Consider the following 24,468-nt stretch of genomic DNA (forward strand, 5'->3'; position numbering starts at 1 on the left):
AAACTAAGCCAATATGCCCCAACTGGCCAGAGGCTAAATTATCAGATTTCTAACTAATTACATTTCACTACAAATGGAATTCAAGTAGTAACAGGAAGCCCCTCTCTCATTTGAGACAGTTTTTAACAAGAAGGTAAGAGGCTACATTAATCTCTGGCTGTAGCCCAGGCAGATGCTATATGACAGATACACATGAAATTTACATTTAGACTGTGAATCTGCAGTAAGGCAGACAAGGTCTAATCTTAAAATAACTAGGATTAGGTTGCTTATGCCACTGCTGTTATCATGAATTTATCATAGACCTGGGACAGCAGCCGATGAAACATGAAGTCCTAAACAAATAAAAGTGAAGCAGTAACCTTTTCAGCTACACTCATACCTCATGTTACGTTTGCTTCAGGTTGAGGGTATTTAGGTTGCGTCCCACGGTGACTCGGAAGTACCAGAAAGGGTTACTTCCGGGTTTCGCCACTCGCACATGTGCAGACATGCAAAATAACATCACGCATATGCGCAGAAGCGGCAAATCGCGACCCTCAAACGCAGGTTGCGTTCTGCTAATGTTGCGAACGGGCCTCTGGAATGGATCCCATTTGCAACTAGAGGTGCCACTGTATTTTAAGAATGCACGTGACACAAATAATTTAATTTCAGATAGACTTGAAATCTTTCTTTATTATTTTACATATTAACCTGCCTAATTTTCATATCCTGCCTAATCTGGCTAACAGATTAAAACATCACAATGGAAATATATAGCAACCTCCATTTTAACATCAAAAGCCTAAAAACACAAGAGAGTCCAACTCTTCTTACCTTTGGTTTGTTACTTCTCTGCAGAACATCAAGAAGCTGCCGGCGAAATCCCTCCAGTTGCGAGAGCCCAATCCTGAGGGATAAAGAATATCAGATGCACTGATGCAGGTATAACTATTATGAGGAGCACATACAGGAAAGTAAAGAGAGATGGGATCAGAGTAGACTTACCCACGGCTCAGTATAAGGCTATTTTATACAAATATACTGAAGACAATTCCTAACCCGTTAGAAAGATACGAGCAGATACATTACAGATAATCCAACGAGTAAGTGAATAATACAGTAGGCAAACTACTTAACTAAAACTATAGATAACAAAAAATATGACACAGGGGTGTGAGAAGTCAATACTCAAAAGGGAAGCAGGCTATCAAAATCAATTTAACCAATTTATTCAGAGATTTTAGATGCCATATGACAGGTAAAACAAGCAAACTAGGAAGACGGAATAGAAGTGTGAAGTACCACTATCCAGATAATCATAGATAAACAGGCGGGAGATGCTTCTACATAATGGGTACTGAACTTTTTTTCCATCTCAGGCAAAGAAAAGCAGGCAGCTTCCCACTCCAGCATGGAGAGACTGCAGTCTTCTCTGCCTCAGATGCGTGGAGGAGCATGATCTACATGAGGACAAAGGTACACTTGGATGATTCCTCCCTTCGCACCTTCCTCTCCACTGCCATCTCAATAAATTTGGTGATGGGAGGCATTTAGTGGAATAATAGTTGGGGCATCCATGCTAACCTCATGGAAGGGCTGCATGCCACCCATGGGCCACAGATGTGTGCTAGGACAAAGAAAATGCAAAAGGATATGAGCTTTTAACATAAAAAAGAGCCAAGAACCTTATACACAATTGTGAGGTGGTGAGAAATGAAATAGCACACAGGTAAGCAAGAGATGATAATGCACATAAAACGATACACAGTACACAAGTGTAAGATGACACAGTTCACATACTACAGAGATGCTAGGCAGGAGTGAGGTGACAACACGTATAGCTCAAGATACAGTGCAAAGATGGAAGATGACACGGAAGATATAGCCAGGAGACAATTCACAGGTGTAAGATGGCTCAGAAGAGGTGACCTGGGAGAGAGCACAAATGTGTAAATGACAGCACAAATAACTAAGGAGATGGCAAATAGATGCCAGATGCCACAATGAACATAATTGTGGAATCAGAATATTCACCTTTTTCAGTAATAAAGGCAAACTGAGAGATAGGGGAGGGATATGCCAATACACAGGTATGCAATACATCAATGAATGAGTCCAGGTAAAAGACACAGCAATACAGGTAGCTAGGAAAAGAGGGACAAGCAAGACGGGGGTTGAAGATTGGTAAACAGGAAAATGAGACAAATGTGAATTGGGATCTTTCAGAAAGGAAGCATGGAGCTTTGGTATAAAACTAAGAAATACTGAAACAAGAAATTTCAGACTTCTTGACTTGCCTGGGGACTAGGTCTTTGCCTAGCACAACTGCAGTAACAAATTCTTTGGAGTACTCCATTGCATCCTCACTAGAAGGGAAACAAGAAGGAACTGGTAGGATTTCATTGTCAGAAAGAGACACTTAATATCCAATTAATTCTCTGAATCAGAAATGTCCGGTTTCCAAATTTATAAGGCTGGCACACTGCCTGTTCGCTAAACCAACAGCCCCCCCACCCCCAGTACTATTCTAGAGATACAACTCTGAAATATACTCCAGTGTGGTAGCCCAAACGTGAACTGGATCATCAGAGTATTCTTCATATGTTGTACTTCATATGGGCAAATCCAGAGTGCATTTGAGAAACGCAGAAAGTGAAGAAACACTACATTGGCATCTGGATGGAAACATTTTCATATAATGAGAATGAGAGCAATACCAGAATGCCCACCACCAATATATAACTAAGCTAGCCCACATGAGGCTTAGTAGTAGAATGTGGTCTTAATTCCAAATAAGGAACCCGCGCCCCAGATGTGTCACAAAGAAAAGAAACTATAGAAATCAATTTCTTTCAGGGTTAATTGACCTGTGATTCCCCATCCAAATACACTGATATGATTTACATCACTACTGATGTATTGAACAACTGTGGCCACGGAGTCTGTCATCATAGGCATCCCTCTGGGCATTCAACAGAAGCAACTCCCATCTGTGACAGGGCACGTCAGAAGCTGACACCTGAGGTAGGTCAACATCCTCTTCTTAGCTTTCATTTTTTTTAAAAAAATCATTAAACCTGAAGATGCAAGCCTGAAAATGCACAGAATAGGCCTGCTAAAATCTCAGATGCTATGGCTCCCCCTTCCCTTTATTTAATAAATGCAAATACTTACCTTAAGAGTCCACCTGGGGGAGAGTAGGCATAGCACTTTAGAGTTGGGTACTGAGGACGCAGCAGGAAGGACAGAATGGCAGCTGTGCCTGCCCCTAAGGAATGGCCCACAACAATTAGGCCATAGTGTTTTGTTCCTCTGCCCTACAAAACAAAAACAATTAGGTATTTGCATAATTTGGCAATTCTTATCAAATCCTTCCCCCTTTAGCTAAAATATAAGAGAGTCTAATGTGAATCTCACCCCAGCCATAAACTCACTTAGGTGGCCTTAAGGCAAGCCACTCACAGATCCCTGCCCCAAATCTCCAATATGAGGAAAAAACCTTTGAGTATTACAGTAAGAGAATGTATGTAAGGCACTATAAATGCACTCAATTATAGGATAAATATAAAAAGCAAATCTTGAGCTCCTAAGTAATTACAAAAGTCTGGAGCCACAGTCTAAAGAACAGCAGGATTAATTCTGAAAACAGACTGATGTGAAAGAAAGGCAAAAAGATTGCAGAGCACTCGAAGGTTGTGTCATCTATTTCTGAGTTGTGTCATTTTTACATATTTTACTTTTCATTCTGCAATTTTAGAAGGCCTTCTCAAAACACATTATATATTTAAATACGTATTTAAGGACAACATCAAAATGTGTATTTTACATATGCTTGAACGGCTAAGGACTGTATCTCAGCATTAGAGAAGTGTTAAAATCCTGTGGAAAGCTAAATTCCAATTTGCACATTAGTCCAAGATGTGTGAATCGGATCATTTCATATATATTCACAAGGACTGAATTCCTTACACATCCTTATAGTAGGCTAATTCTTCTTTGAGCACTTCCTGAAGAACATTTAGTATAGGCAACATACACATACTCTGCTGTCAAAAGAATTATAGATGTAATGATAGAGCACACATTGTAATTTGCTTTATAGAACAGATAGGTTAAGTTGTTCTTTATGTGTGCACACATGTGTGCAAAATTACTTTATAATTTATTGCAAGACTCAAGCAAGTCATTAATGTGGAAACTGATTTTCAATTGAATTTTACCTGTTTTTAGCATCTTGGAATAAGGTGATTTTTCTGCCTTCCTTTCCATTTCCTAACTTCAGTGACTTATTTCCCCCCCCAACACTGTTTCCAGTAACTGTTCAACAGAACAGTAAATTATTCATCTGGTGGCCAAGGGCACTGAACAGCTACAAATGTTAGAAGTGTTCAGATGTTGACATTGTTTCTAGTAATTCAGACATAATGTTCTATAGTTAACAGAGGGACGTGGGTGGAAATATGAACCTATCTCCTGACCACAATGCATAGAAGCAAAGCCTCACCAAATCACGCCCAAAGGCCTGAGACAGCACCATCTCCTGCTCTAGTTTCTTTTTGATGTACTCAGCAGACAGCACCATCCCCTAAAAGGAGGAAGAAAGGACAAGTGAAAAGGTGAGTTTTAGCACAGCTGAGTGGCCTGCATCAGCACTTCAGTAACATATCTGATCATACTCAAATGATCAATGTGCTCTTAGTTTTTCATTTCTTTTTCCTTCAGACCCTCCCTGACTCCTCTTTCCCCCTCTCTCCTTGGACCATTTAAAGGGCCCTAGAACTATGATGAGGTCACTCACCATCTCCAACATCAGCCAGCTATTGGTGAAGTGAGCTCTCAGTGGCTGAGGATCATGTTACCCATGGCTGATGGTTTTCATGAACATCCTGGCTCAGCAATCACCAGGGGTAGGAGGGCTGTTGCACAAACCTATTCTATTTTTCTAAAAAAGTCTTCTTTCTCCTGCTCTCACTACATGTGTCAGAGATAAAAAGGGCATGTTCCACATTCTTCAGTCCTTCTCTAATACCTCAGCTGTTTTCCGTCGACTGGTTTTTCAATTCTAGCCATAACCAGAAGGGTTAATATTCATTCTATGTCCCTTACATTGGCACTGTGCTTTCTATAGCCCAAGTTTTAGTAATAACCCCCCCACACACACACACTATATCCTTAATTGATTATACTCTTCCAGAATTTCCTTTTTTGACATGTCTAATATATGGAAAAATAATCTGATTTTTCTCTCCTGCATCTCCAATGCTTATCACAGGGGCCATGCACCACGTACAGACCATTTTGTCATGGTTTCTCTTTATAGTTGACCTATACTGATAATTTTCCAGGCGCTTCCAGTGCTGCACAAGCCTGGTGTCTTGCGTTGGGTGTGGCTGCAAGACCGCAAATGGTAATGCTGCCTCATCAAGCACAGAGCCATTGTGCCTCATTGTAAACCTATTTCTCAGTGCAGTAGCTTTTATGAACATTGGCTTTTTTAAATTCAGTTCTGCAACAGTCAACTGTTTTCTGGACTCCAGCAACCTTGTGAAGTTATTACCAGGCGTTGGTTCTTGGTGTTTTTTTTATTTGACTAGCAACTTCGACGCACTTGCATTGTTACTTTTTCAGTAGTAGCACTTTACAGTTATGTCATGTCCTTCATGAAAGGATCACAAATCATTTTAAATCATTTGCTTTCAAGAGAAACTGAGAAAAGAGAGGGCTGAAATTATAGACCAACTAGGTAAAATAAGAAAGTGATGAATACCTTGTGTCCAAGCCAGGTTCCATGATGACCTTCCACAGGGAGACGCTCAGCATCTCCAGTCAGGTCAGTCAGAGCATCCTGGAGAACCAATTGTATATTAGAATGAATCATAAAATGCTAATGAATCATTTCTACAAGAACAATGCAATGTGAAATGTGGGAGCAGAGGATTCCTAGGAGCCTAGCATGAAATGGCATCTATTGTGAGTGAACAGAGCAGGACTCAACATTACCTTTGGGGACAAAGTTCCTCGGATACTGATGACCACTTTCTTCTTCTCATGATCAACAGCAACATAGAAGGGAGTTTCATAGACCTAAAGGAAATGCAGTATCACATCAGTCTTGCCTAAATATAGCCTTACTGAAATGAAGTGATTTTCACCCTCCCAACAAACAAGTAAAACAGCTAGCAGATAAGCCTTCAAAGGACAGCAGCATCCTTGAGCTCAATCTACTTGAGCATACATAAAGCGTTATCTGTATATCACTGATAGCAACTTCAGGCTATAAATTAGCTGCTAGACCTGTTGGCTTAAAACGTGGCTCTGAAATGCCCCAGAAATGTCCTTCAGAGCAAGGAAGCTCTTAGATGGCCCTTACCGCATCATGACAGGAAGTGTACACAATGTCCACAGAGCTCATGTTTTCATCAAGAAAGTGGCGACGGATGGCGATAGCATTGCAGCCACAGCAATTATCTTCCTCAATTGTGACACCAGGTGCATAACGTGGCCGAGAGGGGCAGAGACAACAGCATCTTTAAATAAAAAGTACAGGTAAATAACATTTGGAAAGGAATGGAAAAAGAGATGAAGGATGAAAGAGAAGCAATAGAAGAGCCTAGCTTACTGAAGACATTTTTACCTACACAAAATGCCAGTTCTGTTTTCATTCTGGAAAAAATAATATACCAGCAACCTAAAAGATAGCTCTGTGAATTTATAGGATAAAGGAAGAAATGGGTAAAAATTAAAGAGAAAGACAGCAGGTCAGAAAGGAGAAAAGAAAAAAGAAATCAGACTTTATAGAGGCACCAGAACACTATTAACTATTTAATAATGCAAGTTCAGTATATCTGACATAAACCTTAACTATCTGCAGAGTTGACATTATGAATATGTGCACTCAAATATAATAAACCTTCCAAACCCTGATTTAGGCACTTAGGACTACAACCTGTGCATGCTTACGAAGATGTAAATTCCACTGAAATCAGTGGACATCCTCCTAAGTAAACATGCATATGAATACTCAAAGGCCTATTAAGGAACAATGAGATGCTACATGGACAGAAATGACATTTCATACGATCACAGAATTGTAGAGTTGGAAGGGATCCCAAGGGCCATCTGGTCTAACCCCCTGCAATGCAGGAATCTCAACTAAAACATCATAGCAAGTAAATGTGGATAGGATAAAGTTACTTTGTAACCTCCTCAAAGTGAGATACGTGCAAGCCATTTTTAAAAAGCAAAGGCTTGTGTAGGCCAAAAATGAGACTACAAAAATTGAAGAGAGAATGAGGAAAGGGAAATTAAGGATTTACTAAAGAAGACAAGGAACAATAAATACATGAGTAGAAAGTGAGGAGGGAATGTATACAGAGACAGCCTGGGTGAACACTTACGAGCAAGATCTGGCCAGGCGACAAAGTCCACAGGTAGGTTTCCTCATCAAATACATGGGCCAGCCATAGGCAGCCAAAGCAAAGAGCATATAGTAACAAACCTCTTTGTATCGCAGCATCTCTTGCTGGAGGAAACAAGAGATATTTAGTGTCCTGATGGCATCATTGGAGATGTCTCCCTCTCACTGTTTCAGTATCAGTTCCCTACCCCACAAAATACATTTTTTAAAAATTTGTTGGACCTTCAAACCCTGCCCTCCCTCCTCCTAGGCTTCTCTAGTTGAAAGTAACCACCTACAGCCAAAGGCCATTTTCAGACGCAACACTAGCTCATAGTTTAGAGCAGGGGTAGCCAACATGGTGTTTTCCAGAAGTTACTAGATCACAACTCTCATCACCATTAACCATTGGCCACACTGGCTTGGGCTTGCGCTCTCCTGCCCCCAATCTTGGGGACAGCTGAAAGGAGACTGGAAACACTCACTTCTGCTTTTAAACTACATGAAGTCCCACATTACATCCAAATCAGGGGAATGCTGGTTCATTTAAACTACAAACAACATTTAAGCTAACCCAAGGTTGCACCAAGTTCAGCTGTAAAGAGGAACAGAAGTCTGCATCTGAGGCTCTTATTCCCGCAGCATGCAAAAAGGGTTTGGGCTTCTTGACTGCCTAAAAGGTTTCACAAAGTGAAAGTGCATTTGTACTTCATTTTTTGTGCTTCTTTTTTAAGATACATTATTTAACAGGACAAGGACTTTATCCCTACACTGATAAAGGGAAGAAGGCACATGTGGCTTGAGAAGTTATGAATAGTTTGGCCTGCAGGTAACATCCAGAGCATTATACTGCTTTCATTACATGAAATTGGGTTGGGAAAATTAAATGCCGAGCAATTCATGCTGCCACTTCCAGCTTTAAACAAGGCTCTGTTCTTTTTGCTGCAACATACTAATACGCCTCTCCAGTGCTTTTTTTCTAAAAAAGAATGTTTAGGGGTACTCTCATTTTGACTGAAGAAAATCACCATTTTATAGTTCAAATTGGGGAAAATAAATACAGTAACTGGACAAAAGTACAAAGATTCACAAAATGTTTAGGGGTATGCATACCCCTGCGTCCCCCCAGAAAAAAGCACTGTGCCTCTTCATTTTTTACTATTCTGATTAGAATAAAAGTTTGCATTAAAGGAAATACAAGATAACTGATTTATTGGGCCTGATAAGATAGTGTGCACTCTACAATTGTGTCAAAGTAGCATTAGAGTCTGATGACTTACTGAGTTTTTCAGGTCCAGATATTTAGTGTTCCTGGTTACTGGCATCCCCGACAAGAAAGCTAGAATATCGTTGTTTGCCTGTAAATCACATAATAAGAGACTGAGATCATGACCCTGAAACACTCCATTTGCACTCAAGGAGAGGGAAGCTCCATTTGGCTTGGATCACTGTTAAGGAGAAACAAGATTCTCACTCTATTCTGCCAAAGTTTCATCATAGTTCTGTTTGTCTTCCTAACACCTCCACTCTAAAGCCTAGAAACATGAAAAACTAACCACTATTTTAAAATGGTTTATTATTATTTCAGTTTTGTCCCTCCTTTTTTCCATCATGGAATTCAAGGGGGTAATCCATTCAGACAGAGACCAGACCTGCTTAACTGAAGCATGGTGGTGCCTCAGTTGCCTTCAGACTATATCCTGGGACTGCTAATTTTGTAACATCTTGAAGTTTTTGATCCCTAAAAATCGTGATTTCCCACATTCCAGTACCAAGCTTTTTGTGAAGTTTATCAATGAAAAACTCAAAAATGCATGTTACAATTTTTTCATTACTGGTCACTGGGAGGTGACGGACTGTTATATCTTAGGACAGCTAGGCAAAGATTTGGTGATTCCCCACTTCTGAAACACATGACAATAGGTGATTAAAAGCCAGATAAACATATCAGTAACATCTGTATTTCAGCAGTGAAAGAGCACATAAAGCAGTCTGCATACTCACTTCATCCAGTACTGCACTGCGTTTCGCCCTCTGTCGTTGGCGCAGAAGTACCAGGCCTGCTATGATATCAGATGGGACTATGTCAAGATCTCGGAAAAACTCAGCAAAGAGATATGCAATTTCAGAGTAGGCATCCTGAAAAATCCCAAAAGGGGAAGATAATAAATGAACTTGTAACAAGCAAAAGACAAAGAGCTAGTATCAATCACTGGGACTGAAAACGTAATTCTCAGATGCTCTTCCAAAACATCCACTTTGTTACCTAGGTTAGAACTGGCTTCCCCATCTCATTCTAATTTATTATTCTAAGAAAAGAATTATGCAGGATTTATTACACTTTTCCTCTAAGGAACTCAAGGTGGCATACAAAGGGTTACCTTATTTTATCATCATAACAACCCTATGAAGTAGGCTAGGCTGAGAGATAGAAGCCCAGTTCACAGGAAATATTAAGAACAGGTATAACAATAACAACAACAACTTTATTATTTATTCCCCTGCCACTCTGGGCGGCTAACAGTACATATGAAAGCATAGTAAAACAATCAAACATTAAAAACTTTCCAATACAAGGCTGTCTTCAGATATCTTCTAAAAGTTGTGCAGTTCTTTATTTCTTTGACATCTGATGGGAGGGCATTCCACAGGGCGGGCGCCACTACCGAGAAGGCCCTCTGCCTGGTTCCCTGTCACTTCACTTCTTGCAGCAAGGGAACTAACTGCCAGAAGACCCTCGGAGGAGGACTTCAGTGTCCAGGCTGAATGATGGGGATGGAGACGCTCCTTCAGGTATACCAGGCCAAGGCCCAGTATACCTAAAGGAGCATAATATAAAGACCAAACAAGGTTTAATCCCAGATAGTAAGCAAGAGTGGGGAATGAGAGCTATTCTTCACTCTGGGAACCCACATATTTGTATGTTCATGCTAAGCTATGGTTTGGGGGTACATGCAAATGGGGTCAGTGGCTTCTTCAAGGGCACTCATTAAACTTTATGGTGAATAATGGATTTCAAGTCTGACCTCTCAGAACTAAGTTCACTACTCTATGTTCTGCATCGCTCTCACCAAAAGGTCCACCTAGACCACTTTACTGTCTCCAACAGCACATAGCCTGAAGTCCTTAGGAAGCTTACAGGTAATGCATAATAAAGACAGACATCCCTTGCCATTTGTCCCCAGAATCTGGAAATCAGATACAAAAGAATCTATAGTAGTTTTGACAACTCCACTTAACAATTAACAAATAACAATTATGTTTGCTCTAGGTAAATATTATACCATGTTTCTGCAGCAAACACTTTAGATATGTACAAAAGACCTGCATAATTTAATAGTACATATTAAACATTATGCCTTGGAACCATGCGTTTCAGTTTAGATCCATCTTTATATTTAAATGGTTTGTTTATTTGTTTATAGCCAAAAAGTCTCCCAGAGTGGCTTACATACAATTATTTGAGCTCATTTGCTTTGTCTAGTAAGAAAAATATACACCTCTAAATATAATAAAAAGTTTTACCCATCAGTGACTGACCACCATTGCTTTGCAGCACCTGACAAGTGGCATAGCAATGCTACAAAAGTCCTGATCACCAGCAGCATCTGCTTCTTACACACTGGGTGACTGCCCTTTTAAAAATATTTTTTGCACAAGTGAAACAGACCACTAGATGAGATGTCATTTTATTTATTTTAAGTAATCCAGAGATCTTTATGTCATGGCAACCTACAAATGTTGTAAATAAATAAGGACATGGCTTCCTTGACATGGGGTTATTATGTTAATAACTAATCTGATTTGCATCTACCATTGTGTTACATACAATCTTCATATGCCCTTTGAAAAAAATCTTCTCAACTCTTCATTTTTCCTGCTTGGCAGGGGGTTGGACTCGATGGCCCTTGTGGTCTCTTCCAACTCTATGATTCTATGATTCTATGATTCATAACGAAGAATAATCTAAGTAATACTTGATAATCTGACAGCGCATCACTTTTTCAGGTCATTAAAAAGAAAGTGCTGTCCATTTAAAATGAGTCCATCATTTTATGTCCTTTGCCAGTTTTAGTGGTTTAAAAGTTCTGGACAGAGTTATTCTTTCTTGCAATTGCATAAATAGCTTAGTTACAATCTGATTGCAATAAATATGAAGCCATGCAGATGGGAAAGGGTTGATTCTTCCTCTACTCTACTGCAAATGTCTCACTCTGAGTTCCTCACCCATGGTTATGTCTGCACCAATTCTTTGTAATTATTTCCTTATATAGGGCATGAGTGACTTGTGCCAGAGGTGCGGCACCCATGTGTGGAAGATCCCAACAGGAGTCCAAAATGCCATGGCTCCTTCCACCATGTTCACAGCATATTCAGAGATAATACAACTGAACATTCAGAACTGTTTCCAGGTCTCTTAAGCATGCAATCAGGAGATTTATGTACACATCAAATCACATGGGGACTGGCTGACTAAACTCCAGATAAGAGTTCTATGAAATATTACATGAAGCAGATTTACCATTGATATCTCTCAGTGTAATGGTCTGAGAAAGCAGATATTTGCTTTGTGATGAAAAGATAGGTGCTACTTACTGACTGGGAATCTTTTGTTCGTGTGCAGCAGAGGAAAACTTTGAGCCGTCGGGTCCAGCTGCTAGCCTGCCCTTCCTCCAAACGGTGCCTTCAACATGCAGAAAGGAAGAGTTCAGAAATGGATTATGGCGGGGGGGGGGGGGAGAGACATAAATTTGGAATTGCTGTCCTTTGTGTTCCTCCTTCTTTGCAGAAGAGAGTGAGAGATTCTTGAAGCAGCTCACCAAACAGTTCAGAATAGAAAGCTGACCAGCTTCACCTGAGAATGTGAATCTACCTCACACTGATGAAGCCCTACACAGCATGAAACAGCATAAAACAGTAGAGGAAGCTATGGATCTTATGGGAGCATCTGCAGCTAAAGCGGAAGCATGAGACATCTTTTTCAGAACATCCTTGATGGGCTGGGGCCCATCCTCCTGTGGCCCAAACTCATCCACCCACATAAAAACTGCCTGGCAAATGCAAACACTGTAACTGAAGCCCTAAAGGTCACAAAGCCAGCTTCAAATTTCCTACACAGAGCCCCCTCTACCCATCTGTCACAGGAATCTTTGGGTCCCACTTCCTTTTTAGAAGTAATCACAGCCAAGGAATATAAAGCTGCCATGGGTGGATCAAGAGCAAGAAAATGAAGCTGTTGCATAATCTTCTCATCAAAAATATGTTTCTTAGCAACCAGAGACACCAGTTTAGCCTTATTTGGATGGGCCCACTCAGCTTTCTAAGCTGAGTCAAAAATGTATGGAAAAGGAACAGTAACCGCCTTGTGAGAAGCTGATGGGAAGGCCTTCTCAGCACCCACTGAGGAGGTGGCAGGTACAGGAGCTTCCTCCTCCCCAGTGAGCTCCTCCCCAGGAAGGGTCCAGCAAACACTCCTTCCCTGCAACTGCATATGACATGAGGATATGTGGAATCGGGTGCAGATGAACCACCAGTGAGAACTGCTGCTCCATGCTTTTCTTGTCCCACTGATGGCCTGAGAACATAGGGTGCACCCCAGCTAGGCATTCTAGCACCTAAACTGGTGCGGCTTATACCCCCCACTCCCGAAACACCCAGAGACAAAGAGGAACTGGGCGGAAGAATCAAGAAAACACACACAAGCCAGTGGAAAACGAGGTGCAGGAAGCAACTAGGGAGAAAAAAGACAACAAAAACAAAGCACCCCTTCTTCCACACACCAACAGGAGAGGAACAAAGGAACAGAAACCAAAAAGACAGACACAATAACTAGGGTTGCCATATTTCAAACAGTGAAAATCCAGATAGAAAAGTTGTTGAGCTGTTTTTGCAAAATCACATAAAAAATTGACGTTTTTGAACTATTTTTAAGGAAAAGCAGTGAAAATGACACTGCCGACATGGGTTGCCATACGTCTGAATTTTCCCGGACTTTTTTTGCTGATTTCAGCCCGGACACTGCTACAAACTACAGTATTCCAGATATGTCTGGGAAATTCCAGCACAAAACAACCTAGACTATCACTGGCTGCAAGCAGGATTAGTCTGGTAGGCGGGAGAACTCCTCCCCCTGGAGGGGAGCCAAAAAGGCTCTAGGGACTCGGCCTGCCATGTCCAGTAGGAGGAGTTATCCCTGTTAAGGAATGTCCTCCAGTCTCTTCTCACCAACAACCAAAAATGAGACAGTTGACTTTTAATTGCAAGCCTTGACTGAGAGGAGTGTAAGTTGGACCCGTAACAAAATTCAGCAGTGTAGAGTGCTTCTGCTCAGGATATTCAATTCTATCCCTGCTCCTGCCAGTTTTCTTTTGTTTCACCCAGCAATCAATCAGTATCCAGTACCCACCAAGCATGCTCAGTCTGCACTACATAGTTTTGCAGGGTTTTTTTTGCCCCTGCTGATTTTCCCCCCTCTACAGAATTTTTGTAATTCTGTGAATCTCATATTCCACGCTCTTGTTGTGGATGGTGCTGTTTTGGCTACCTAAGGACTGGGCAGTCAGAAATCTGAGTTTTCTATATATATACACACAAGTCAACCCTGCAATAAAATGTTGCTGTGTGGATCCTAGCCACCTAATTCTATCCCTACTCTGATCCCCACAACATTCAGTATCCCATGCCTACAGATAATGCACAGTCCTCACTGGGCGACTGTGAATGGAGGTTGCCTCCTAGGGTTTTCCCCCTGCGTGTTTTTTTAAAAAAATGATGATGATGCTATGAGCAAACCTGAGGGTGCCCCCATGCATCCCAGTATCTCCTGTGTGTGTGTGCTGTCATTTTAGCTACATCAGGACCAGCACTCAGAGAACTAGGATCACTATTAGTATATACAGTGGTATCTCGGGTTAAGTACTTAATTCGTTCTGGAGGTCTGTTCTTAACCTGAAACTCTTCTTAACCTGAAGTACCACTTTAGCTAATGGGGCCTTCTGCTGACGCTGCGCCGCTGCTGCATGATTTCTGTTCTTATCCTGAAGCAAAGTTCTTAACCCGAGGTACTATTTCTGGGTTAGCAGAGTCTGTAACCTGAAGCGTATGTAACCTGAAGCGTATGTAACCCAAGGTACCACTGTACAGTGGTGGTGGTGGTTGGAAGCAATTGCCTTCAGCTGGGTGTCCCCCCCCCCAACTACTGACAAACAGCAAGCCCTGTCCACATGTTGCATTGTGAGCTCCTTTTTAAACTGCCTTGAGTGGCAACAGAGGAAGAGGGATACTTAGGTGAAAAAAGAAAAAGTCCATATAAATCAGTTAATCAGGTCACAACACAGTTTTTTCAATCATCAAACAAATCAAGGAAAATAGCTTCTGAGTTAGATACATTAGATACATAATCCAGACTCTATCTTGCTGAAATGCTGTTTTGTGACTTACCTCAAGTTGTACGTCCTCAAGTTACGCTGCCTCCTCTTTGTGGCTCGCAGTTTGACAAAAGTTCTTCCTGTTGGATCAAAGACGCACAGGACAGTGATGCAGACACTCAGAATGACGACCCAGTTGCAGACGACCATTCCTGGTAAAACAAAGAAGATTCAAATGCTCAATTCCAAAGTGTCATCTATGACTCTCTTGGCAAGTTAGCTTTGAGTTTATGGGGTTTTTTTTCTGAAGCAACACACTCAAGCTGAATTTCACTGACCAAAGTGAAGGCATGCATCCACAGTAACACCAGAGATCTCAAAACCAGATATTATAGAGTGAAAGGAATTATGGATAAAACAGTAGTTAGAGATGTACTGTTGGATTCTTTTGTAAGGATTTGCACTGGTTTCCAGAGCAATTGCAAAAATCCATACAATACCTAGTCAGGCAGCAAAACAACAGCTACTGTCCTTCCATCCATACATACTAATTGAAGTTTGTGCAATGGTTAAGTCTATCCGCAAAACATTCAGGGTGGGTACATTTTTATAGGCAGAAAGTGAATTCATGCAGAAACCTTCAAATACACACCCAAAGTGACACTCTTGGCAGTAACATCATTGCAGGAGCTGTAGTACTGGGTTAACCAAACAATGCCCACAATAGCATAGATAAACTCAATCACCAGGATGGCTGAAACAATAAGAACATAGTGCACAATAGCAGCATTATTCTAATGAATACCTTGTTTCAAAGATGTCAAGAGACCACCACAGTATTTCTTGTTAGCACTTCTCATGTATCCATTCCAATTTATTATTTCACTTCCAGCAAAACCAGATTTTTGTCTAAGCTCAATTAAACATACCCACCCCCATTTTTCAAGGAAACCGCATAAAAAGAATTACATTTAGGAGCATTTTATACTAATGCTCAAGGAAAGCTCCCAAAAATCTCTCAGCAAAAACAAATCTTTCCCTCATCCCCATTGAGCATCATAACAAATACTTTCCTAAGAATATGGACATATTTCTAGATAGGTAGTGCAGCAACAGGAAATAGAGTTTCATACATAAAATCTTCCTCTGTTCCACTCCAACCACTAAAATGACAGAACAGCTGAAAGAATTGTCTTAAATATTTTATGATGCTATGTATTTTAGATCTGATGTCATAATATATGTGTACCCCAACCTGGGACCACTTAGTGAAGGTGGACTATAAGTGTTGTAAATAAGTAAATACTCCCAATCCCATTTCTCTCCTGAAATCCACCTATGATATAGTTCAATTCCTCATTGGCTTTAGCAATCTCAGGTACACATGAGTTTCATCTGATTCTGGCAAAAAAAATAAATAAATTGGGGGGGTGAAAGAGGGGGAGGCAAAATGCAGAAATATAGATTGTATACTAATTGACTAGACAGCAGAATCTTGGACCCTGAGATGCTGATGAATTTCTTCAAGCTTGAGCTCATACAATTCTATGGTTCTATGATTTTCCCAACCTCAGACTGGCTCAGAAAATTATCCCAGGTGTTTGTTTTTCATTTTGGGGAAAGAACTCTGAGGCAAACTGGAGAGAGCTCACCCATCCCTACTTTGACTCAAAGCAGAGCATGGCAGATAACAACAACATGTTACTGTTGCAAGAAAGTAAAAGAAAAAGCCCATTAAGCTACATATCTAATTTATAAGACATAATTGCTATCATACTGCATTGCTCAGTTCTCAGATATCAAAAGGTGACATTTTACACAGTCTAACAAAACTTTTCAGTGACTGGAGGTGCTACCTGTAGCATGTAATTTCAATCCCCCCCCCCATATAATTCCTTTTATCAATAAAAGATTGAATAAAATGCTGAAATGTTCTTTTTTGAATGTCACACTCCATTCTCAGGTAAAAACCTGTTTTCTAAGTTTTCACAGCACTTCAAGCTAAACAGCTAAAGTGTGAGTGGCATAGCAGCTATAGATGTGTATATATTTTGGTGTAACTGTTGCAGACGTGTAACAGAAATTGATCATGATGAGCAACACATTACCTCTCTTCAGTCCAGGAAGATTTTTTTAAGCGATTAAAGAAAAAAAGATGTATTTTTGGATACTCATGTAGCCATTTAAAAAGTAGTTCAAGAAGAAAATGTGCTAGTGTCCATCTCAGCAACGCACCTCAATTCAAGAAGGGGAGGGGGGGTGTCTTACTTTTTAAAAAAAATTCCCCAAAAGTTATTATTTATAAATTTGCCACTGTTAAGTTAGATCCGGTGGCACAACAGTGAGAGGTACAGGTAAAGGGACCCCTGACCATTAGGTCCAGTCGTGACCGACTCTGGGGTTGTGGCGCTCATCTCGCTTTATTGGCCGAGGGAGCCGGCGTACAGCTTCCGGGTCATGTGGCCAGCTTGACTAAGCCGCTTCTGGCGAACCAGAGCAGCGCACGGAAACGCCGTTTACCTTCCCGCCGGAGCGGTACCTTTTTATCTACTTGCACTTTGACATGCTTTCAAACTGCTAGGTGGGCAGGAGCAGGGACCGAGCAACGGGAGCTCATCCCGTCGCGGGGATTCGAACCGCCGACCTTCTGATCGGCAAGTCCTAGGCTCTGTGGTTTAACCCACAGTGCCACCCGCATCCCTACGACATCCCGCATCACTATGCCACCCGCATCACTACGACACTGATAAGCCACTCCTAAATGCTCCAAGGAATAATCTCTACCAAAGTAATGTGAGAACCTTTTTCTTGTAACAAATGTGAAGCTGCCGCTCATGCTGTGGAGAAAAGCCCCATTTTTTCTCCTTCAAACTATTGCCTCTCTTTTTTGAGGTTATCATATTTACCTGCAATCCTCAATATTTTGCTGCTACTGGCCAGTAGTTCCAACACCATCAGCGATGAGAGATAGCACTCTATCCCTGTACCAACTGAACTTTTCAGATTTTTAAAGGGCTTTTCCTAGTTTGCTTCCCTAAAGAATGATAGCATCTACTTTGTATATTCACTGATTAAATATTGTAAGTAAAATTAAGAAACAAAACAAAAAAGAGGTTCCAGCCCCTGCAAGGCTACCCACTAATGTTCACTGAATGGATGAATTCAAGGCATGGAAAGGAGAAAAATATGAAAACCTTTCTATGCACAGGGGTTTTTTTTCTGAATAGGGAGGGAATAATTTAATTTCTTAATAGTGCTGCCACCCACCAACTAAGAAAAGTTCTTCAGAAACTGCAAAAGCTGCTTGCAAGGTAGCATGGGATAGAAGCACTTTTAAGATGAGAAGCTGAAAGCATTGTTATAGAGAGAGAACTTCTTGCACACTTTCCTAGAGTGAGTCTAGGATTTTATTTGCTTTCCTCCCCTCTCCCTCCACTTCAGCTCAGTTTTAATTTGGATTCACAAACTTATTTAAGCAAGGCTCAGAAAAGGAGAAACCATGCCTACAAAAAATTACATCCAGTGAAGAAGTAATTAAACAAGAATAGGCAGCAATGTCACAGCGTTTAGAATTGAGTTGATGCCCTTCCTGTGTGCAATGTCTTTTTATACAATTCTAATAAAAATATGTGTCTCAGACAACAAAAATAAACACCCATCTAGAGCAGAGGAAGCCTAGTTATTTCTATATGATATGAATGGAAGGCCAGTTAAAAATGTTGTGAGTGAGCAATGCCTGTTTCTTTTTTTCTGGTAACATCTTTGAGAATCAGGATGTCTTGAGGGAGACTGTAGGGAAAGGTTATACCTCCTTCAAAAGACAAAGCAAATTCCATGCACACGTCATCAGTGGAAGAGATTCCTTTAAGTAGCCAGTACCTACAAAGAATATTTTGTGAGAGAGGAGGGTTATCAATGGAAACGTTTTAGGACATGTGTACAAGCAAGGGGAGAAATAAACTTATGTGCTCAAGCAGGGCAGGTGGGTTTAGGTTTGGCTGTGTGCATGCTAAGCATGAATTAGATTTCTACCAAAGAAGTATCAAGGCACATGGAGAAAGGCAATCGTTACATGCAGTGTCTGCATTTCTGCAGGATGGCATGGTAAATGTAGTTATTACAAATGTAAAATGCTAAAAAGCAGACAAATGAAATGATGTCTTCTGTCATTTAAGAAAGTGAGGTGACAGGGATCCAAAAAATTAAACTAATCAAAAGTTTACATAGGGTAAATTTATGCAGCGTCATGGGGACATCTGGCAAAAATTCAATCTCTGCATTTCCCACATCTGTAGTAGAAGTGAAACAAAAACTAGTTTTATAAATGGCTTTCCCCTGCTTAACATTCAGAGGATGCTTCTAGACTAAAAAACATCCTTGGTGCTACCAATGAAAATGCCTTTGGATGAAGAGATTCTCCTCTGCAGTATGTATATTCTAAATGAGCAGAGTATTTAAATGGCTGAAAAAGAATGTGTTTTGTGTCTGCTTATCTGTGTGCTGACGGGGGAATCCCTTGAGTGTATAACAGATGGTTGCATCAAGTTCAAAAATGTATAAAGTCCCTTGGTCACTGTCTCTTACCCAGTCTGACGTACAGGACATATTGCATTGAATCCCGAGGTTCTGTGTACAAGATGCTGCCGCGCATGCTGAGCCAGATGATTGCGACTTCTGCGATCATGCAGCTAAGCAGAATACCCAGGTAGCCTCTGCCGTGGTCCACCAGGTTGAGAGAGCAGGTCTCATTGGGGTTGTAGGCCAGTCCAAAGAGCACCACAGAAAGGATTATGAACCTGCCACACATAAGCACATACAATATTCCCTTGATAAACCTCAAGGTACCATATACATGAAAAAATAGTATTCAAAGAATGTCAACAGCAATATTATAATTGCAGGTCTGTGAAAATGTCTCTTTTTAATGTTTCCATGAAGTGCTTAGTTTATTTTATGCGCTAAACAAATAAGTACCATATTTTTTGCTCTATAAGACTCACCTTTTCCCTCCTAAAAAGTAAGGGGAAATGTGTGTGCGTCTTATGGAGCGAATGCAGGCTGCACAGCTATCCCAGAAGGCAGAACAGCAAGAGGGATCGCTGCTTTTGCTGCACAGCAATCTCCCTCTTGCTGTTCTGGCTTCTGGGATTCAGAATATTTTTTTTCTTGTTTTCCTCCTCCAAAAACTAGGTGCGTCTTGTGGTCTGGTGCTTCTTATAGAGCGAAAAATACGGTAGTTAGCTTTGAACATATTCACAACTGCATACATCTAATAAAACGAGCTTTTGCCTATCAAAGCTCATCCCATAATAAAACAGTTATCCTCTCTAAAGGCATCAGAGCCCTTTTAACATTTTATTCACAATGTAATTATCTTGTTACTTTTAATGAAATAAATTTGACAAGAGTTTCCAGAGTCAGCCACTAAAGGAATGCTATCAGTGGTATTATATTCAGTATACACCTGGGTCTGGGTTTCTGTGATTACAGGCAAATATCACACTTAGCCAATTTCAACTGTTCCACTAATGTCATCCATTTATTTGTGGTATATGTTTAGGGATTACTTTGATAGTAAAATGCTGCTGCTTAGCTAGTGGGGATTTTTTTCCGCCCACATGCAGATTTCTGGATGGCATCCCAGAACACATTCTGTGTCCCTCTATAACTGAGAGAGAGAAAATTCCTTTTGACAGATCTGTCTACTTCTCCATTGCCATCAGGAGGTCTTAAAATGAGAATAGTAAAGGCGTGGACATGCTTTCAGTAGTCACTAGAGGGCAGAAGAAAATGTGGCAGGCACATGGTGCTGTAAACTCTACATTGAGATTATAATGTCAATATGGTATTACTATTCTTGCCTACATAATGATTTTATTATACATGATACATGAGTGTGCCCACATGACAAAGGGTAAAACAATAAGCTGTCACAACTTTCATCACTTTGCTTGCCCTCTGGGAAGATGTGTGGCAACATGTAGATTCCCCAGTACACCACTGCTGAGTTATCCATAAAGAAACTTGTTAGTCAGAAGCAACCAAGGAACAACTGATAAGAAGCAATCATACAATATTGGTTTTACATTATAACACCTGACAAACTAACATCCTTGGTTCATTCCAGGACTGCAATACCTCAAGGACTGCCTCTTTCCATGTGAACCTACTTGGACCCTGAGATCATCTTCTGAAGCCCTTCTTCATGTGCCTCCTCCTCGAGAGGTCCAGAGGGTAGCAACATGAGAACGGGACTTCTCTGAGGTGGCTCCCTGTCTGTGGAATGCTCTCCCCAGGGAAGTTTGCCTAGCACCTTCATTATACACCTTTAGGCACCAGACAAAAACGTTCCTTTTTAACTCAGCCTTTGGTTGCTCTGATTTACATCCTATGTGCTTTTAAAATGGGGTTTTTTGGGGGTGGCTATTGGGTTGTTGTTTTTATTTCTATTATGTATTTTGTGGTTTTATATCTTGATTTTATTCTGTGAACTGCCCTGAGAACTCTGGGTATAGGGCAGTAGATAAACTCTAATATTATAATAATAATAATAATAATAATAATAATAATAATAATAATAATAATAAAATAATAATTCCATGGGATGCCATTGTAGGGCTTTAATTGTGACAAAAGTTTTCCATACTACGTATTAACAGAAATGGTGAGAAGGTATGAAATACACTTTACCATGGTTTTATCAAGATAATTCAACACAGTGTGTTGCATTAAATTCTGCATTAACTTACCTTTCTAATGATGTGAATTATGGCATTAGTCTAAAAAAGACTGATGTTATGAGTCAACACTTGGGAAATCCCACCAACTGATACCTTTACTGTATTATTTTCAGTGCCTACTGACAACATTCTGAGCTTTAACATCAGACGTTTAGAAAGTTTGTATGAGTTTTAAATTGTTTTGTTGTGGTTACAACTTTATGCTTTAAACAATGGTTATAAATGATTAGTGATGATTTTATTGCTTTATCTTTTTTGAAAACGGCTTTGAGGATTTTTCTACAAACAGGCAGCATATACATTTTATGAAATGATTTTTTTAAAAATGCAGTGTTTTGAATGACACTTTTTATAGGGGAGCAGGATGCTACCAATAACTGAAAAAAGAGTAGCAAAACAGAACAAAAAACTCTGCTCATTAGTAGAGTCATGAAAGCTTTCTGCTCAGGTGTATGTTTTCACTTACCAAGTGGTATGAAGGAGAAAGAGAAAGATGGCTGGCAAAACAAGGTCATCACTGCCTACAGACCAGCGACGACGGAATACCACAATCCCTGGCATGGCTAATGGGTCAGGGGAGGATCACCAGGCACAATGCTCACCTTCTGAAACAGAAGAACAAATAGCAATTAAGCAAGGTTTTTCCAGCCATCACAAAAACATGGCTGCTCACTTGTTCCAAGAACAGAATAGTTGTAATGATATCTCAGACAATTTCCCCACACAATTCTCACATTTGTACCCTGCCACTCTGAGTGATAGGTTAGGTAGTGATCCAGTTTTAAAGTTTAATTTCAACCCAGGGCTCCCCTTTCCAGTTGGACATTCTATCTCCTACACCAGTGTTTCCCAACCTTTTTGGGGCAAAGGCACACTTGTTTGATGAAAAAAATCTCGAGGCACACCACCATTACAGCTCCGTGACGTCAGCGCGCAGCGTCACGCCGGGAGGGACGCACGAAAGTGTAAGTTTCAATTTTTTCCCCTCCCCTCCTGTGTAAAGGGGAATGCACTCTGCTAAGTAAAGGCACTTGCCACAGCAGCGTCAACGTCACAGCACCCACCGGCACCCAAGAGAGAAGGGGTCTCAGCAGCCCTTTTGCCAGGAAGAGGAGCAAGAACGAGAGGAGGAAAAAACATTCTCCTTTTGATCTTCCTTATTTGCAATTCCTCATTGCAAAACAGTGGTTGATATACAGCTGATTTTTTTGTTATTACAGTCCCCACCCCCTCACCTAGAAAAACACCACCTGTGAATTTTATTATTATCATTATTATTATCATCATCATCATCATCATCATCATTATTATTATTATTATTATTATTATTATTATTATTATTCCCCGCCACTCTGGGAGGCTGAAGCCCTTTAAGGCTTCCTTCTGTCCACTCTCTGTGAATTACCTGCCCGGAGCGGGTTTCTGGGGGGGGGGCGCTGCTGCCGGTGTCCTCCCCGTCGAGTCTCGCCTTGCCCGGCGCGTGGCGGCCGCCCTTTCCCACACTCTGCCGGCTGCGCTGCCAAGCCCCGCGGCTCGGCCTGTCAGCGTTACTGGGCTCGGCGGGTGGTAATTCCCGAAGAAAGCCGGCGGCGCTTGAAGAGCTGAGAAGCCCCCATTTGCATGTCTGTTTTCCGCAGCCCTTGGAGAGGATTAAGTTCCCTCCTTCCTGCCGGGGAACCTCCAAGCTTTGGGGGTGGGGGGGGAGGAGGCAGCAAAGCGAGGCAGGAAGGAGAGCGCGGCTTGGCTCCTCGCCGCCGCCACCCCGCCTCTCGCCGCCGGACTCGCCCGCCTCCCTCCAGGCAACATCTCGCGGCACACCAGGCAACATCTCGCGGCACACTAGTGTGCCGCGGAACAGTGGTTGGGAAACACTGTCCTACACCATATTGGCTACCCAAGTCTCTTTCTCAACCCATGGCCATAAGGCAAGCCAAATTCATTTTTGTGAACTGCCATGGTCTCTGATTAATGTGGCCGTCCAGATTGTTTGTTTTTTTAGATTCAAACTGGGCCCTCCAAAAGCTGAAAGCAGCCTCTAGGTGCATGACCCAGTGCTACTGACATAGGTATATTTGGTATGGCTCTCTTCAGTACCCACTGGAGAGGCCGTGGTGAGTGACCCACATGTATGCCACCCACAGGAGGATTTTGTGCAGGATTCTTCATTCCTTTAAAAATTACATTATTATATGAAAGGAGGGGTGCCTAGCCACAAAGTCACATGTGCATTCATGCTGCCTTTAGTAAAGAAGAGGGAGGCTAAACATTCACAATGTTGTACAGTAAATGAAATGGGTTAGGTAAAAATCACTTGCAACCTAGTCTTGTTACTTTCATCACTCCAGGACCAGAAAACGGGGCCTATTTAGCAATCTTTAGAAGCCAGAGAGTCTCCCCTTCCCAACCCCCTTATAAATGTTCATATAACCACTAAAAGCTAATCACTTGCTCTTTTAAAACTGAAGGTTAGGTTAGGTAGATTCTGCAGTAATTGTCAGGATGATTTCCTTATTCATGCTTTGATGGTTTGAATGTTTGATCATGCCCAGCAAAAATAATATTGTGCCATCTCCTTGAACATGATGAAGATGAGGCGGTCATGCCACAATAAATGTGTTACTTTTAAAGATGCTCATGGGCTTGTTGTCGTTATTCTGATAAAAGACTATTCTTCTGGAGTTTATCCCTAAGGGCATGCAGATTCCTAAACTTTCTTGATACTGCTATTCAGAGCTACAGATGATGCAACACCTGAATGTTTAAAAGAGGCATTAGGAGGATCAAAAGAAACACAGCTATAGATGAAGGGAGGTGAGCATTAGCTGAAAGTGGAGTAAAGCCCATGCTCACTGGATTCCAATTCACAAGATTAGTGGGAATCTTATTACAGAGCTCTGTATTGGTTACTGATCTTTTCTAGATGCCTGTGGAAGCTCTAACAGGTAGCTTAGCGACTTTATTCCATATTACACGTAGGATA

The 24,468-nt window shown here is 41.1% G+C and overlaps 1 protein-coding gene across 11 annotated transcripts in view; it reads right to left on the reverse strand.

Moving 5' to 3' along the window:
• DAGLA (diacylglycerol lipase alpha) overlaps positions 1–24,468 on the reverse strand; it is an 88,610-nt gene that overhangs the window by 14,075 nt on the left and 50,067 nt on the right. For 10 of the 11 annotated variants that reach the window (XM_082220843.1, XM_082220839.1, XM_082220837.1 and 7 more), the window contains 15 exons: positions 21,955–22,093; positions 19,333–19,544; positions 15,401–15,502; positions 14,822–14,960; positions 11,978–12,065; positions 9,386–9,520; positions 8,662–8,739; positions 7,383–7,507; positions 6,356–6,512; positions 5,986–6,069; positions 5,753–5,830; positions 4,490–4,570; positions 3,160–3,302; positions 2,283–2,351; positions 820–892 (listed from right to left, as the gene is read on the reverse strand). In XM_082220843.1, the coding sequence (XP_082076969.1) occupies positions 820–892; positions 2,283–2,351; positions 3,160–3,302; positions 4,490–4,570; positions 5,753–5,830; positions 5,986–6,069; positions 6,356–6,512; positions 7,383–7,507; positions 8,662–8,739; positions 9,386–9,520; positions 11,978–12,065; positions 14,822–14,960; positions 15,401–15,502; positions 19,333–19,544; positions 21,955–22,049 (1,659 nt within the window). In that variant the 5' untranslated portion in view covers positions 22,050–22,093. The remainder of the gene's footprint in view (positions 1–819; positions 893–2,282; positions 2,352–3,159; positions 3,303–4,489; positions 4,571–5,752; positions 5,831–5,985; positions 6,070–6,355; positions 6,513–7,382; positions 7,508–8,661; positions 8,740–9,385; positions 9,521–11,977; positions 12,066–14,821; positions 14,961–15,400; positions 15,503–19,332; positions 19,545–21,954; positions 22,094–24,468) is intronic. The other variant, XM_082220838.1, reaches the window with a different exon arrangement.

This window comes from Podarcis vaucheri (genome assembly GCF_965113315.1).
Source record: "Podarcis vaucheri genome assembly, chromosome: 1".
Classification (NCBI taxonomy): Eukaryota; Metazoa; Chordata; class Lepidosauria; order Squamata; family Lacertidae; genus Podarcis; species Podarcis vaucheri.